Source organism: Anolis carolinensis, chromosome 1 (assembly GCF_035594765.1).
Source record: "Anolis carolinensis isolate JA03-04 chromosome 1, rAnoCar3.1.pri, whole genome shotgun sequence".
In the NCBI taxonomy this organism is placed as follows: Eukaryota; Metazoa; Chordata; class Lepidosauria; order Squamata; family Dactyloidae; genus Anolis; species Anolis carolinensis.
The window spans coordinates 343,403,078-343,417,765 of NC_085841.1; the positions used below are offsets into that span (position 1 = coordinate 343,403,078).

Below are 14,688 nucleotides of genomic sequence, written 5' to 3' on the forward strand. Positions count from 1 at the left end.
GGAATGTGTATCAAAGTCCTTTTTTAAAGTCCCAGGAAAGTCTAAATCCACTGTGGCAAGTGAGAGTGTATCCCAGATCCAGGGCATAATTGGCTCTGCAAAAAGTGTAGCGCATTGTAGAAACCTGCCCTGGTTGCAGTGCAGTAATGAATCTTGAAAATCTAAATTGCTCTATGAGTGATTGAAACACCTATCAGCTGTTCTAAACTGCAGGAAATGAGATTTCCACCTGAACATTAGGAAGAACTTCCTAACTGTGAGAGCTGTTTAGCAGTAGAACTCCCTGCTGTGGAGTGTGGTGGAGGCTCCTTCTTTGGAGGCTTTTAATTAGTGGCTGGATGGTCATCTGTCGGGGATGCTTTGAATGTGATTTTCCTGCTTCTTGGCAGGGGATTAGACTGGATGACCCATGAGGTTTCTTCCAACTCTATGATTCCAAGTTATTTTAAGGAAGCTATTATCAATATTTCAATAGTCCATACTATGGACTTGTATGCTGCATTCCTCCATTTTCATTATGGTATTTTATCATTTTGAAAAAAATAACATTTTCACCAATATTTGCACACAGAACAATCTTTTCTCCGATGCTAGAACTGATTCCAGATTCTGGGGTTTTGTGTCTTAGATTACATGGTGGTATTTGCAACAAGAACAACAAGAATTTACAAACTCCCAAACATTTATTAGAATAAAAATATAGATGTATTTTTTTAAAGTTCTCAACATGAAGCAAATAGCCATTTACAAAATAACTCACACAGGTACATTAAATGCAAGCACAGAAACGTCTTCTTTATTATTATTTTTTAAGTGCAACACTTCAAAAGACCTCAGTTTAAAGAAAGAATTAGGCTGGTCCACATTTCTCTCTATCAAGCTGGAAAGGTGAAGGAAAGGTCTGCTACACCAAATCTGTTTCAGAGCAGATATAAACTGTGATAGCTTACACATGTGTAGAGAGACAGTTCTTTGGCTACACTACTGTTTACCTTAAATGAGCCTAATTCACTACAAATGCTTTTCAAAAATTACATGCCATATGACAGAGGAAAGGAAGTGGTCCCTGAAGTATGTGTGTTTGTCTATAGATACATGGAGGGCTAATATAGAAAATGGAGAAGGTTGGCTGAGTTTTTATTCTGGTAGCCTATGGTTACGGAGATCAGGATTGCTAAAGGAAAGCGAAAGAATATGCACAATTGCTTCAGCCATCTGGATTGTTTTACTAAGCTGTTCCTTGAACCACGCAAGTTCTCCTAAGCTCCAGCAGCTTGTGTTCTCCAGCTGTCCACTTGCATTGTGCAACAGGGTTTGTCTATACTACAGGCCAAAACCAGATTAAAATGACAGAGTTTGCTACAATCAAGGCCTCTTCAGAACAGTCATTGCATTTGAATGGACTTATGGAATCCCTTTGTGCAGTTTGCAGCTTTCTTTCCCAACAAGTGACACAAGACCCAGAATTGTTGGGAGAAAGCTGGGACAGTTAAAACAGTTTCACAGTGGCATATATTGGTTGTGAATATTTATGTGTCCTTTAGAATGAGATGATGTAGAATTATAGGGGAACTTGGAAAGTAGGATTGTAGCTCTTGTGTGTGTACATAATGTCCCTGCTCCAATCTACAGCATCTCCAATTCAAGAGAGCATCAGATTGAAAAATACATCCACCTGAGATTGTGGAGATAATTTCTGGGCAAGATAAGATATCAATCTTATTCAGGATAACACATCTTATTGCTTATAGGAGTTGCAATACAGGAAATATGATTTCATATGTGGAAGATACATAAAAAGTAGTCTTATAGCCAGTTAGACTTTTGGTCCACCCATTATAACACAGTGGATGAAAGGGAGAAATGTGCCAAGAGGAAGGCACATCGAGCAAATCCCTGTTAGGACCACCTTCCGTTTGGAAACTGAAGTCCTCAAGGTGATAGACCGTGCAGATCCAGAATAGGTCTCTACTTCTGGAAGACAATCATACTCAGCCACGAGGGATCACCTACAATGATGGCAACACTGGTTTTAGGAACCTATGGACCTCCTGATCTTGTTGGACTATATTTTCCATTAGTCCCAGCATAGTGCTCAATGGTGAGGAATAATGGCTGTAGTGGTTCATAAGCATCTGTTATAAGCTCTATCCCTGATGTATGCTGACTACCATGTTTTCCCGAAAACAAGACATCCCCTAAAAATAAGACCTAGTAGAGTTTTGGTGAATTGCCAAATATAAGATCCCCCAAAAGTAAAACCTAGGAGGAGGGAGCAGCTGCCGCTGAGGAAGGCGAGTGCTGCACAAAGAAGAAGGAGCGAAAGGTGCGCACCTTTCCCTCCTTCTCCTTTGCGCCACATGAACCTTCCTTGGCGGAGGAGGGAGCAAAATAAGACATCATCTGAAAATAAGACCTAGTGTGTCATTGGGAGCAAAATTAATATAAGACACTGTCTTATTTTCAAGGAAACACAGTAGCAGCTGCGCTCCAGGATTTCAGACCTTTGCATCCCAATCCCCCATCAATGCCAAGGACCGAACCTGGGATCTTTTGCATGTGAAGCAACTACTCTGTCATTAAGCCAAGCTAGTCAGTGATCACCTCTCTAACCTGCTCCCTTTCTCTGAAATGACACACATCTATTTGAAGAAACAGCAAAATTAGTACATTCATATGGCTTGCAGTTGACACTAAAATATAGAGTATATTGTTTCTTGTCTGCTTGCAACAAATGCAGTTCTGAAAATGATTTTAAGTTGTACTACAGCATAAGCACCGTCACGTTACTTTGGAAGGAGCTGTGCTCACATTCAATACCATATTTTCTCTAGAATTTATTACAATAACATTGCTTACAATCTCACAAAAGATGTGGGTTTGACAGTTTGTTGGATTCATATCATACTGTGCATTATGAACTTCCAGCATTTGGTAACCACAATCCAGTTCTCAAGAGAGATTTGTGCAGTTTCTATGTTCCAGAAATAGAAACACTTTTTTTCATGCACCAAAACAAACAGTTCTTTTGCATGAATGGCTTTTATTATCATCATCACTATTTCATATTTCCTTTTCACTTTATTTTTTAATGGTAAGGAAAGAGACAACAAAAATGGTGGGGAAACAAAGCAGGATTACTAATGGAAAACAATGGGGTAAAATCAATAACTTAAAATATATTCAAATATATGAACTTCCATAGCCAGAGCTAATTATTTTGGCAAGTCATCAGTATCATCTCAGAATACAATTAACTTACTAATCTTTAAAGTACCATAGGATCCTAGCATCTTTTAATTTCAGAATACCATTTCAAGGGACAATCACTGTTTATGTTGTTATCTGTAAACAGGAGCAGGGTCAACACAAAATAAAGAATCAATGAGAAGTGGTTTACATATTTGGATACTGAGATATTTCTGTTGGGACATTTTAGGCTAATGTATGATAGAAAACTAATGCTGAGTGAAATAGGTTGTAACAAGAATGTTAAAGAAAAAACATGGGAAACTTCTGTCTGTAATATTTTTTCTAATGGGTTTCTGTAATGAGAGGTGCTGACACACTGGATGTTTAGAATCATAGATTTTTTGAGTTGGAAGGGATCATAAAGGCCATCTAATCAAGCCCACCACCATTAAATTATAATTAAAGCATTCCTGAAAAATGCCTCCTATATTTGAAGGAGCCAAACATTCTCCAAGGAAATCTATTTCACTGTTAAACAGTTTTTACAGTACAGAGGTTATTGCTATATATTTCAGTGGAATCCATTTTCTTATAATTTGAATCTATCTCAGTCCAGTCTCTGGAGAAACAGAAAACAAGTGGTTTCATCTTCTACATGACGTTCTTTTGGATTGTTAAATTTCAGAGAAATGAATTAGGCACCAATGACTTAAACTGGTTGTAGTTATTTGGGATCAAGGAGGGCTAGAATTCTAAGTACCATTTTCGAAGTAAAGTTAAAGATAAAGGTTTTCCTTTGAAATTAAGTCTAGTCGCATCCAACTCTGGGGGGTGGTGCTCATTTCCATTTCTAAGCCAAAGAGCCAGTGTTGTCCATAAACACCTCCTAGATGATGTAGCCGACATGACTGCATGGGGCCCCATTACTTTCCCTCTGATGCAGTACCTATTGAATTACTCACACTTGCATGTTTTCGAACTGCTAGGTTGGCAGAAGCTTGGACTAATGGTGGGAGCTCATCCTGTCCCGTGGATTCAAACTGCCAACCTTTCGGTTAGCAAGTTCAGTTGCTCAGCGGTTTAACTGCTGCACCACCATGACTCTATTTTCAAAGTACTATTTCAAAAATTAATCCTGGAGTGAGGGGATGGAATAAACCTGTATGAAAAAGGAACTGGCTATAGCAATCTACCTCCACATTAGAGATATAGAAATACTTTAGATTAATGCACAAAGATCACTGTATTAAGATGGCTATGACATTACCTTTTAAGTCTTCTCTTCTCTAAGTTAATCATAGTTTTCTGCTTTTTATTTATACATGGAAGTTGAAGACCTTGATGATTCTTCAGTTGTCTGACTCCAATCTTACAATTGGCTTTTGGAAAGGTACTTTTTGGAGTATGACTTCCAGACTACTCTAACCATGCTTGGTGGAGTTTTCTTGGAGTCCAATCCATAACTTTCCCAAGCTTTGACATAATTAAAATTCCATTTCCTTTCCTCATCTTTCTTTCCCTTCTCATAAATGTTTTACAGGGTTTGCTGCTGTAGTTTCTGACTTCCAGCAACTGGAGACAAACCTATCATGGAGTTTTCCCAGCAAGGTTTATCCAGAGAAAGGTTTCCTGTTGTCTCCCTCTAAAGACGAGAAATTCAAAGATTCAAAACTTGATCTCCCAAGTCCTAGTCATCACTCAACTCATTACACCATGTTGACTCTCTCATTTAAAGGAGGCAGTGGTGGGTTAGTATTTACAATTGCCAAAGCGAAGAGAATAACAATGGGCTGCTTGTGAATCCCAAGTGCAATTACGATGGTGCCATTTAGACTGCAGGCCAGGTTCTGCATTTCTAAAGATAAGCCTTTTCCTTTAGGGACTACTGATAATGCTTTAGTAAACACATGCTCAAATGTTAAATTAAACAGAACTAAAGCTGATTTATTTTATTTATTTTTTATAAAGTCTGAATACTATGCTCCATCCTGCATAAAGATTGCTGTATATTTAATTTTTTTTGCATACACCAATGGAGAAAAGAAGAGGGTCTGTATATGCCTGTCTGCATTAAAATGGTTGACTACATTGACCTTAAAAGCACAATTATTTAATTCCACATAGTCAATCTCTCGCTCTGTATAGCTAGACGTAATATAAGATGGCTAGTGCAATATTTGAAAACCACCACATCCGTGGAGAGGATTAAAGGCTAGAGCAGCTGCTAAAATGCTCATAGCCTCAGCGAACAAACCATCCTTTGGTTTTGGAAGACAAAATGAGAGAGAAGCTGAGCAGCAGTAGCAACAGCTGCTGGATTAATGCAGTGAAGTGAAATATCTCAAAGCCAGCTGATATATGGAACACTAAGCTGGACTTGTCTGTTGGCCTCAGGTGACCCTCCCCTTATAGTTCACTGGGCTAATAGGTCTATTTTTCAGTCACAGATTGTTGGCTGGAGCAACCCACAAGCCGGCTTCCAATGTACACTCAGTCTAATCAACAGCAAAAGCACACTGGCTCGCTAGACTGCAATTTTGTCTGCACTTTAGCATCACCTTTTTCGCAGAGGGAAAGGATCCCAAAAGCAGTTATGGTAGAAGGATTGCCTTTGAAGTATTTCTTTCAGGATCAGAATATTTTTTTTAAAAAAACAAAAACCTTAAGCCCTCTACCTGATTGTTTTGCCGCGGCAATTAAATATGGGAGAGAAAATAGTTTATGGGGGAGTCGATACTTCCATCAGAGACAACACACTGGGATTGTGGTTTTATGAAAATCAAATAAACTGTGACACATATGTCAGGTGTGCTTTGACTGTGTGTTCCTGCATGGCAGGGGATTGGTCTAGATGCCCCTTGTGATCTCTTCCAACTCTGTGATAATATAAGGATATTTAAAACTGCCTAGCACCAAAATAGGTTGGCCATGATTCTACATTGAGGTATATGGGACATGACTTTATGAATATTTAGCTATGTAGCTGAGATATTACAGAACCCTCCTAGTGAATTGCAAAGATATATATCTGGACACCAGCAAGAGTGTCCCAATGCATGTCGGCACTCTTTAGCCAGTGTCTTGATCAATATTGGGTCCCAGCAATGAACAATGGCTGTCCCTAGTTGTTGTCCAGGTGGGCACTGGGGGTGCCTGGTGCATTGGTGCACATTGGTGCCCAAGGCACATCAGTTCCTATGCACATCGACCCTAAAATGCAACAATCTCTTTTGTTGGCTCTCCTATGTAATAACATCATGGCAGCCCCTTACTGAAAATGGATGTTGCAAAGCTGCTTTAATACTATTCTCTGCAGATTTAACTCCGATAATGTTTAGTAATCTGACATTACCTAGTTCCTTGTTAACAGTGACTTTATTGATCTAAATTGGGTGGTCAGGTGGATTTGTGCATGGTTCCGGATTCTCATTTCTCCTGCATGTACAACATGGGGTAGGAATTATACAGTTGTTTAACTGCAAAGTCTCAGTATGCTGGGAAACAGTCACACAATCAGCTGGAAGGCTGCATGCATTCTACCTCTGGTATAGGCTACTGGAAACTTTTCAAAGCTCTTCAGTAAACTATGCTAGATAAGCAATATTACATATTATGAAAAAGTACCACTGATAGAGAATGCAAACAAAGAGAAAAACAAGCTTTATGTTGAATGTTTTTCTTAAAGTACATCTGGGTACAGATGGGTAAGAATGTTGTCTAGTTTGATTGTTTTATGTAATTTTTACACAAAAATTGCATTTTTCAAAAACAAAAGGGAAAGATCTTCACATATTTTTTAAATGAATAAAACAGATGGATTTGAGTGCTTGGTTCTGAAACATCTATTCTGAAACCTTGTATTTTCAACCATGTTTGTGGCTTCTTGTTTTAACAGCTAACAGTAAGTACAGACAATAAAATTTTGGAAAGCATAATACTGTATATCTGTTTTGTTTTTTGTTTTTGAAATAGGGTCATGTAGATTGCTAATGAAATTTTTTTGGTTCATTTTTATTAGATATTTTTTAAGAAATGGGATCTTGACCAATTTTGTTTACTGCTAGCTGCCTGGGGGCAATGAACATTGTAGTCCAACATGACAGGAGGAATCCAAGTTGTAGAAAGTTTCCTGATCCTAATTCTTCTACATGTAGGCTCTGCACTCATGTTTCTGAGCTTTTTTCACATAAGTAAATGCATTTTATCCACTGCAAATCCTGTTTTCAACAGACTTTAATATAATCAACATTGCTGGTTAAAACTATGCTAATTCCTGCAAATGGCTACGAAGCACAAGAATGATTTTCTACTTCATTGTGCCATGGTCATCTACAACTCATATATTAGATCAAGGTCTTTCAAAGACTGGGGCTGTTTTTTTCCCTTGGACTGTTCACAAGATATGTTCATTTCACCTAGCAGGCTTCTCAGGGGAGAACTTAGTCATCCAAAGTGAGGATTTAAAAAAAAAAAACATAGAAGGAAAAAATCCACAAAAGTCGCTTTTCAGATTTCACTTTTTTTTGGTATTCTTTAGTGCCTTGAGCAGTGCAATTTACATACATAATCATTCTGAATTGTAGAGAGAAAGTATATTTGCATTAAAATGACAGAAAATTCATCTTCTCTGAATGCTTTGCCCATTGAGGTCTATCCCATTTGTGCACAGGTGATAGCACCCCAGCAAGAAAATAGATTCTAGATAAAGTGTGCAGTGAAGAGTAGCTGCAAACATCAATATGCGGTTTCTGTCTATTTCCATGCACTTGACATGCATCATCAAACCTGCCCCTCTTTTGTGCTTCAGTGTTCAATTCTGTATTTGTAGTGAAAGCTAGAATTGCTGGAGGGATTTTGTGACAGTAGACCAACTTTTAGACTAAACTATTTGGATGGAAGTCTCTTTTGAAATACTGTGTTCCATTAAAAAGTGTACATGCTTAGCTAGTTAACCATCAGCACAGCAAACAATAACAGGGGAACAATGGATGTCCCTGCAAGAAAGACTGTAGCAAAGCAGAAGTGGGCAAGCATAAAAACTATGACTCTCCTTGAATTTTTGCAGCAGTTGGAGTCACTTCCACCAATATAAAAATATTGGTTTTGTTAGGCAAAACATGGGATATCACATTCCTAGGAGCATTTCTCCTGTAAAATGAGGTACAGGTCCTCATTCTCATGCCCCTCTTTCAAACCTGGGGACTCTTTCATGATATGCAATTATAGCATTATTTATAACTACAATAGCAACATTTTATGAAATCCTGGTATTTGTAGTTTACGGAGGAGTATATGGAATGCTCAGCCAAAAGGCTTTATTTCTTTATCAGACTACAAACACCAGGAATCCATAGAATTTGGTAGCTGTTAGTGCTGTGTGGTGTGAAAAATCCCAAAAAGTCACACTTTTGGTTTGAAACACACACACATTTTCAGTGGACATGTGGTCCACAGTAGGTCAGGAGGAATTATTACCAAAGTTGTCTATCTCTAAGAGAAAGAGTTCCATACAGAATTTTTCTATCCTTTGCTATCTTAAAGCATTACTTATAGATCACAGCCATTACTTTATAGCAGGAATTTCATGTCCGTAGGGTTGTCAGAGTGAAAACAAAAGACATCGCTTGTCATTTTCATGGCTGTGTAGAAGAAGATGTTGCTTGTCATGCAGCCAAATAATAAGCAACATCTGTTGAAATTCCCTCTCCTATACAGTCATGAAAAAGACAAGAGATGTCTCGAGGTTTCACTCTGACATGCCTACATGGCAGTCTCTGTCCTTGCCAGGCTTTCTCTTTTTCAGACTTCTGCAAAGAGATGTATGTACTCTGTGTTTAAGGTAATCTTCTAACTACCCAATTGGTCAAGGGCCAATGGAGCTAGCTCTAGCTGAGTTAAAGCCATGCTGCAGGGTGATGGTGGGGGTGGAGGAAATTATTTAGGACTATCCTAGCCCTAGCCTAATTTATGCCACCATGGGGGTCTGTGTCTTAGGACTGGATGAGGCTCGGATCTGCCGTAACTCAACTCCTTCCTCATTCTACCCTTTTTCCTGCCCTCTTTTTTGCTGTTCAACTGGATGATTTCATCCAGCATGGAGGAGGAAGTTGGCTGTTCAGTGTAAAGAATATGAAAGTGGGGCATGGAAAGGAACAGATGGGTTAAGAAGTATGAATGGGTGCTTTTGCTTGACACAACTAATAATTAAAAGTATAAATGAATGCTTCATCCTTGTGGCGGGGCTGGAGTTCAAGTTGGGTGGTAGGACAGGAGAACTTCCCTTTCCCTCATTTTCATTCTTTTCCCCCGTCTGAGGTGGCTCCATGCAAATTGCTTATTTATTACAACTAACGATTCACGCTCTCCATTTCTTGATTTCAGTGGGCTTCTTGGATAACACTGGAGAATCTGGGTTCACCATAACATTCAGAAGAATAATTTCCACTGGAACCAGAGAAGGGGAAATGTGTTTCAAATTTAGCCTCTCCTCCTTCTTTCTTTTCCTTTTTGAAGAAACTATTAGCACAACATTGAAATGTTCACATGATGTTGCATTTATTTTGTTTTGACCTCTGTGCATGGAAAGAATGTCTGTTATGCCTCCTGCCATCAACCTACAACCCAACTGTCTCCTTCAGACACATCTCTCATACCGGACTCTGCACAAACATTTGCTGCTTGTAAGAAGTGAAGCAGTCCAGAGGTACTTGAAAGTCACCATTTGAAAAAGGGGGGATTAAAATTTGGGAGCAGAGCCAGCCCTACCATTAGGTAAAGTGGGGCAAGTGCTTCAGTCAACAGATGATGCCCAGATAGCAGATGAAATAATACTTCTTCCATTCTCATTCTGCTTGAGCCTTGGTGGCTTCAATTGTGACAGAAAACTTCCTATCTCTTTCAGTCTTTGAAAGAAGCTTCAGCTTCTTGGACTTGAAAAATGAGTAGCAAACCATCATGTCCTGTTCTTCAAGGAGCAAATGGCAGTCCCAAAACAACAGAGTGCAAAAAAGATGGCAAAAATTCATTGTTAACTTGTTTTCTATACTCTAAAGACACCAAATCCCATCTGATTTTTTGTGTTAAGCAGCCTTGGTTAGTACTGAGATGAGAGACCATTCACCACAGTATCAGGTGCTAGGTTATCATGCAGAAGGAAGAACTGGCAAAACTACCCATGAGTATTCCTATGAAATTCATGGGGTTGCCATAATTCAATGACTTTATGACTTGAAGGAACACACATAGATACGAATGATTGATGTAGGTTTAAATGGTTTTGCTTCTAATTTTTGTTCTGTGAATTCCATCTGTTTTTTTGGGGAAAAGGGAAGATATAAATCCATATAAATAATATTAAATACTATATTACTGTCTGCACTTTTGAGACCAATAAGGTACCTCTAACCCTTCTTTCTTCCTTGCTTTTTTGTATATATTCTCCCGGAAACAGGGGAACAATGTGCTTAGAAGCCTAGATGATTAGGAACTCTTCAGATGCCACAAATATGTCACAAAGTTGTGATGCTCAGGGCTTTTGAAAATAAAAATATCCAAATTATGTTTCTATTTCTCAAACTATTTTGACATTTCCTGACACTTGCTGCAAAAGTTTCTTTTAAATGTCAACACACATGGGAATTTAAAAAGAGAAGACATGACACAAGAAAAAGCTATAATGGGTGGGAAGATAACTGGCAGTAGGAAAAGATAGATTCAACCAAGGAAGCCATGGCCCCAGGTATAAAAGACTTGAGCAGGGATATTAATGATAGGTTGCTTGGAGGTCTCTCTTTTAGAGGATTGACATAAGTCAAAATTGACTTGACAGCAATTAACAATAACAACCACTACAAACTCCTTACAAGAGTTGGAAAAGTAGATATAGAAGTAACACCAATCAACAAAACTCAGAAAAACCCAGGAAACTCTATTGTGATAAATCACATATTTAGATCAATTTGGAAAAGCCCAAGATTTATGTTGAGATAAAGTGCCTGGCTTGAAATCCCTCCCTGAGTTTCCTGGCTCAGTGGGGAGCTGAATTTGAGTCACCCACAACCCATCCCAACTATATAGGTATCTCTCTGTCTTTCCCCCTATCTCAACTACATTAAAACCAACAATCAATGTCTAAAGTAACATTTAACGATTCTTCAAATTGCATCTTTGTGCTTAATACAGGACTCTATCCTCAGTTATGCTTTTTCACACAAATGCACCTGCATAACCTGGTGGCAGGACTCCCCCTCCCTTCTGTGTCCTTAAATGGCATCCTATATTTCATTCCCCAAATAATGGCAGCAGCATAGTGGTTTTCCATTGAGAGTACTACATGCATTCCAGGTTGACAACTGTTCTGAATCACCCTATAAAAGAGAGTGGTGAAGCAAGAAAAATGATGAGTTGTTCTAGGTCATGTAGTTTGAAGTTATTTCAAAAATGGAAAAGCTGTATGATACAGCAAATAAAATGATCAAAGAGGCAAAGTAACTTATACATAAGGAAAGGGACCTTTTTAGGTTTAGGGGAGAAAGGACAGAGGTATTTGTAAAATGAGGTAAGATATAAAGCAGGGGTTGGCAAATTGAAGTCTCATTAGCCATAGCCAACATAGCCAAAGATGTTGTATCATAGGAGTTTGGGTTGAAGAGACATTTTTTAGCCTCTCAACAGAATCTATAGATTCAGAGTAGACGAAATGGAAATATATTTTTCAAAGAACACACAATTAAACAGTGGAATTCATGCACTGAAGATGAAGTAATGGTCACCCACCCTACTGGATTTGAAAGAAATGCCATTTGACATACAGGCTGAGTATGCCCAATCCAAAATTATGAAATCTAAAATAGCCCATAGTCCAAAATTATCCACATGGGTGGCTGAGAATGTAACATCCTTGCTTTCCGATAATTCAGTGTGCATTGTACAAACTTTGTTTCATGCACAAAACTATTAAAATGTTTTACAAAATTACCTTCAGAATAAGTGTACAAGGTTTATATAAAACAAATTTTATGTTTATTGTATTGTGCAAGTACAAATATTCCAAAATCTGAAATCTAAAATACTTCTGGTCCCAGCTCTTTTTGGATATTGGATACTCAACTTGTATTACTAGGAAAGCTATGGGGTGGATGCTAGCTCCAGTATTAGTACCAGTTGCTGAGGAACCTGAGTAAGAAGGCATTATTGTGCTGATGGGGTTTCCATAGGTAACTGACTTGTGACTGCTGGTTCAGGTAGGCCTTTGGTCTGGTCCCACGGGATCGTCTTATGTTCCCATGAGGCAAAAATAACAAATGGCTGCACATTTCTGCAGATCTATTCCATAATGAGCTGAGAGACCAGACATGAAAAGTCTGTTTTTTATGTTCTATTCCAACATGTGCTGAATGACATACGATCAAGGAACAGTTACATGAGAATATGTGCCTACTTAGAAACTGAGATGAGACAGATGAAGATGTAGCTGCCAACACAATTTTTTTTTCAGCTCTGCATAAAACGTATACTTTCCCATACATAGGTGTATTTCTGGAGGCTTTGGATCTCTGCTCTTTACAAGGCTCCAAATTCCACATATACTCTTCTCTTTGAAGCACCTACTGAGTATTTTGCTGGTTTCCTAATTGGGCCACATTAAGAATGCTAAGGAAACAAAATAATTAGAAACACCCACACTTTAAAAAGCAGCTTTTGCCTTAAATATATGAATAACTTTTCCTCACGGCATTCTGTAAGGCATTCCCTGGATAATCTCTTATCATACTTTGGTGGAACAGGATGCAATGAGAACCTTATAGCTGATACCCAAAATGGCAACCTTTTTTTATTCATAATATGTAAACATGCAAACATTAAAAGATGTGATTTTGCGGTTTTATAGGAGCCAATAAAATAAAGAACGTTTTCTTTAGGGTTGCAGTGTTTAATTAATTAATTATTTAGATGAATTGATCAAAATTGAAAAAATGCTCTGGAAAATGAGTGAGATTTAAAAATACACATATTGTTTAAATACATATAGATATTACTTGTAATGACTGTAGAGTGTGCTCCAAAATGTATATATAATTAAGAACTATAACATCTATAGTGATTATTTGATGGTTATGTAAATACATTTATATTGAAGAATAAACGTTATAACAATAATTTAATCAGAGTAATGAATTCAATCTGAAATTACAATTTTATGGGAGATATTCAAATTGTCATCCCCGCATAGCAATGCACTGCAGCAAACCTCATTTAAAGTTTCTCATGGAATTTTGTGACACCTCTCTACTACTGTGATTTTTTATCTTGCAGAAGTTGTATTAATTTTGGGATGAGAGGGAATTGTCACCCCCTGCTATTATGAACTTTTAAGTGTGTATATAATTTTGTGAGGGGAGCACACACTCTGTATAGTATCAAATGGTTTTCTTGGCAAGATTTGTTCAGAGGGCATTTGCCATTGCTCTCCTTCGAAACTGAGAGAGTGTGACTTGCCCAATAACAGTTAGTGGGTTTCAGGGGGAGTTTATGCAGATTCCAGAGATTAATTAATCAACAAAGATGTTTTTAATCGGGTAACACTTATAGCATTTCTGAAGTATACATTCACAAGTAAAGGAGAAGGAATTTCACATATGGCTGCCGTTTTGGGAAACCAAGCTCAACATTTGTCATCACACCTTGTGACATCCTTACTTTGATTTTTGTGCTCAGCAAGGCTTAGTTAAAACTATGTATTGTTACTTAGCAAAAACATAAGTGATTTTTTTAAAAAACTGGCAGGATTAGACTGAAAATACTGGTTTCAGGACATCTTTCATTGAGATATACATATATAAAAATCATATATACAGTATAAATATAGCCATATATTTTAAAAAATATAATTTCAGCTCTAAATACGATTACTTCCTTTCTACAGCCTGAGGATACAATGGGTAATATGGGTATTTCGAGCAAGTTTCCAGTTAACGTTAAATCTCTTACTAGTTGTTTTGGAGCCTAAGGGGACCCGAAGAAGAAGACACTCTTGAGGGGAAAGTAACTCGGCCAGTCCAAGCTGTCTTCTCAAAGGCACCTGAGGAGAGTGTTGGAGGAACTTAAGTTGGTGGTGGCCCCTCATATCTAAGCATCAGGTTGAAGGAGCGTGCAAAGTTGTTGGCCAGTTTGCAACTGTGTGTTTCCTCTGCTAGAGGAAGCAGGAAGGCAAGGAGTAGCAGAAACAACAAGAGCAGCTGAAGAGGCAAAGCTGCACAGCAGACACGACGTAGAAAAGAGCATACTCCAGTTGGTTTTCCCTGAAAGACACAAGCCAGAGATGAATTAATAAAGTCCAACCTTATGGAAATCTGGATTCAGTTTGGTTTTCAGAAGGGCCTATAAGTAGTGTGGAGAACATGGAGCCAGGCTGTTAAAGTCTAATCTGAAGCTGTGCAGCTTAACAACAATTGGTCCTCCATATTAGTACATTTGACTTTTGTGGGTTAAATTATT

General features: G+C 38.1%; 1 protein-coding gene across 6 annotated transcripts in view; it reads right to left on the reverse strand.

Annotated features, from left to right (window-relative positions):
• Window positions 1-664: 664 nt before the first annotated feature.
• syne3 (spectrin repeat containing nuclear envelope family member 3) overlaps window positions 665-14,688 on the reverse strand; it is a 103,560-nt gene continuing 89,536 nt past the window's right edge. For all 6 annotated transcript variants that reach the window (XM_062968445.1, XM_062968440.1, XM_062968443.1 and 3 more), the window contains one exon: window positions 665-14,492. In XM_062968445.1, the coding sequence (XP_062824515.1) occupies window positions 14,295-14,492 (198 nt within the window). In that variant the 3' untranslated portion in view covers window positions 665-14,294. The remainder of the gene's footprint in view (window positions 14,493-14,688) is intronic.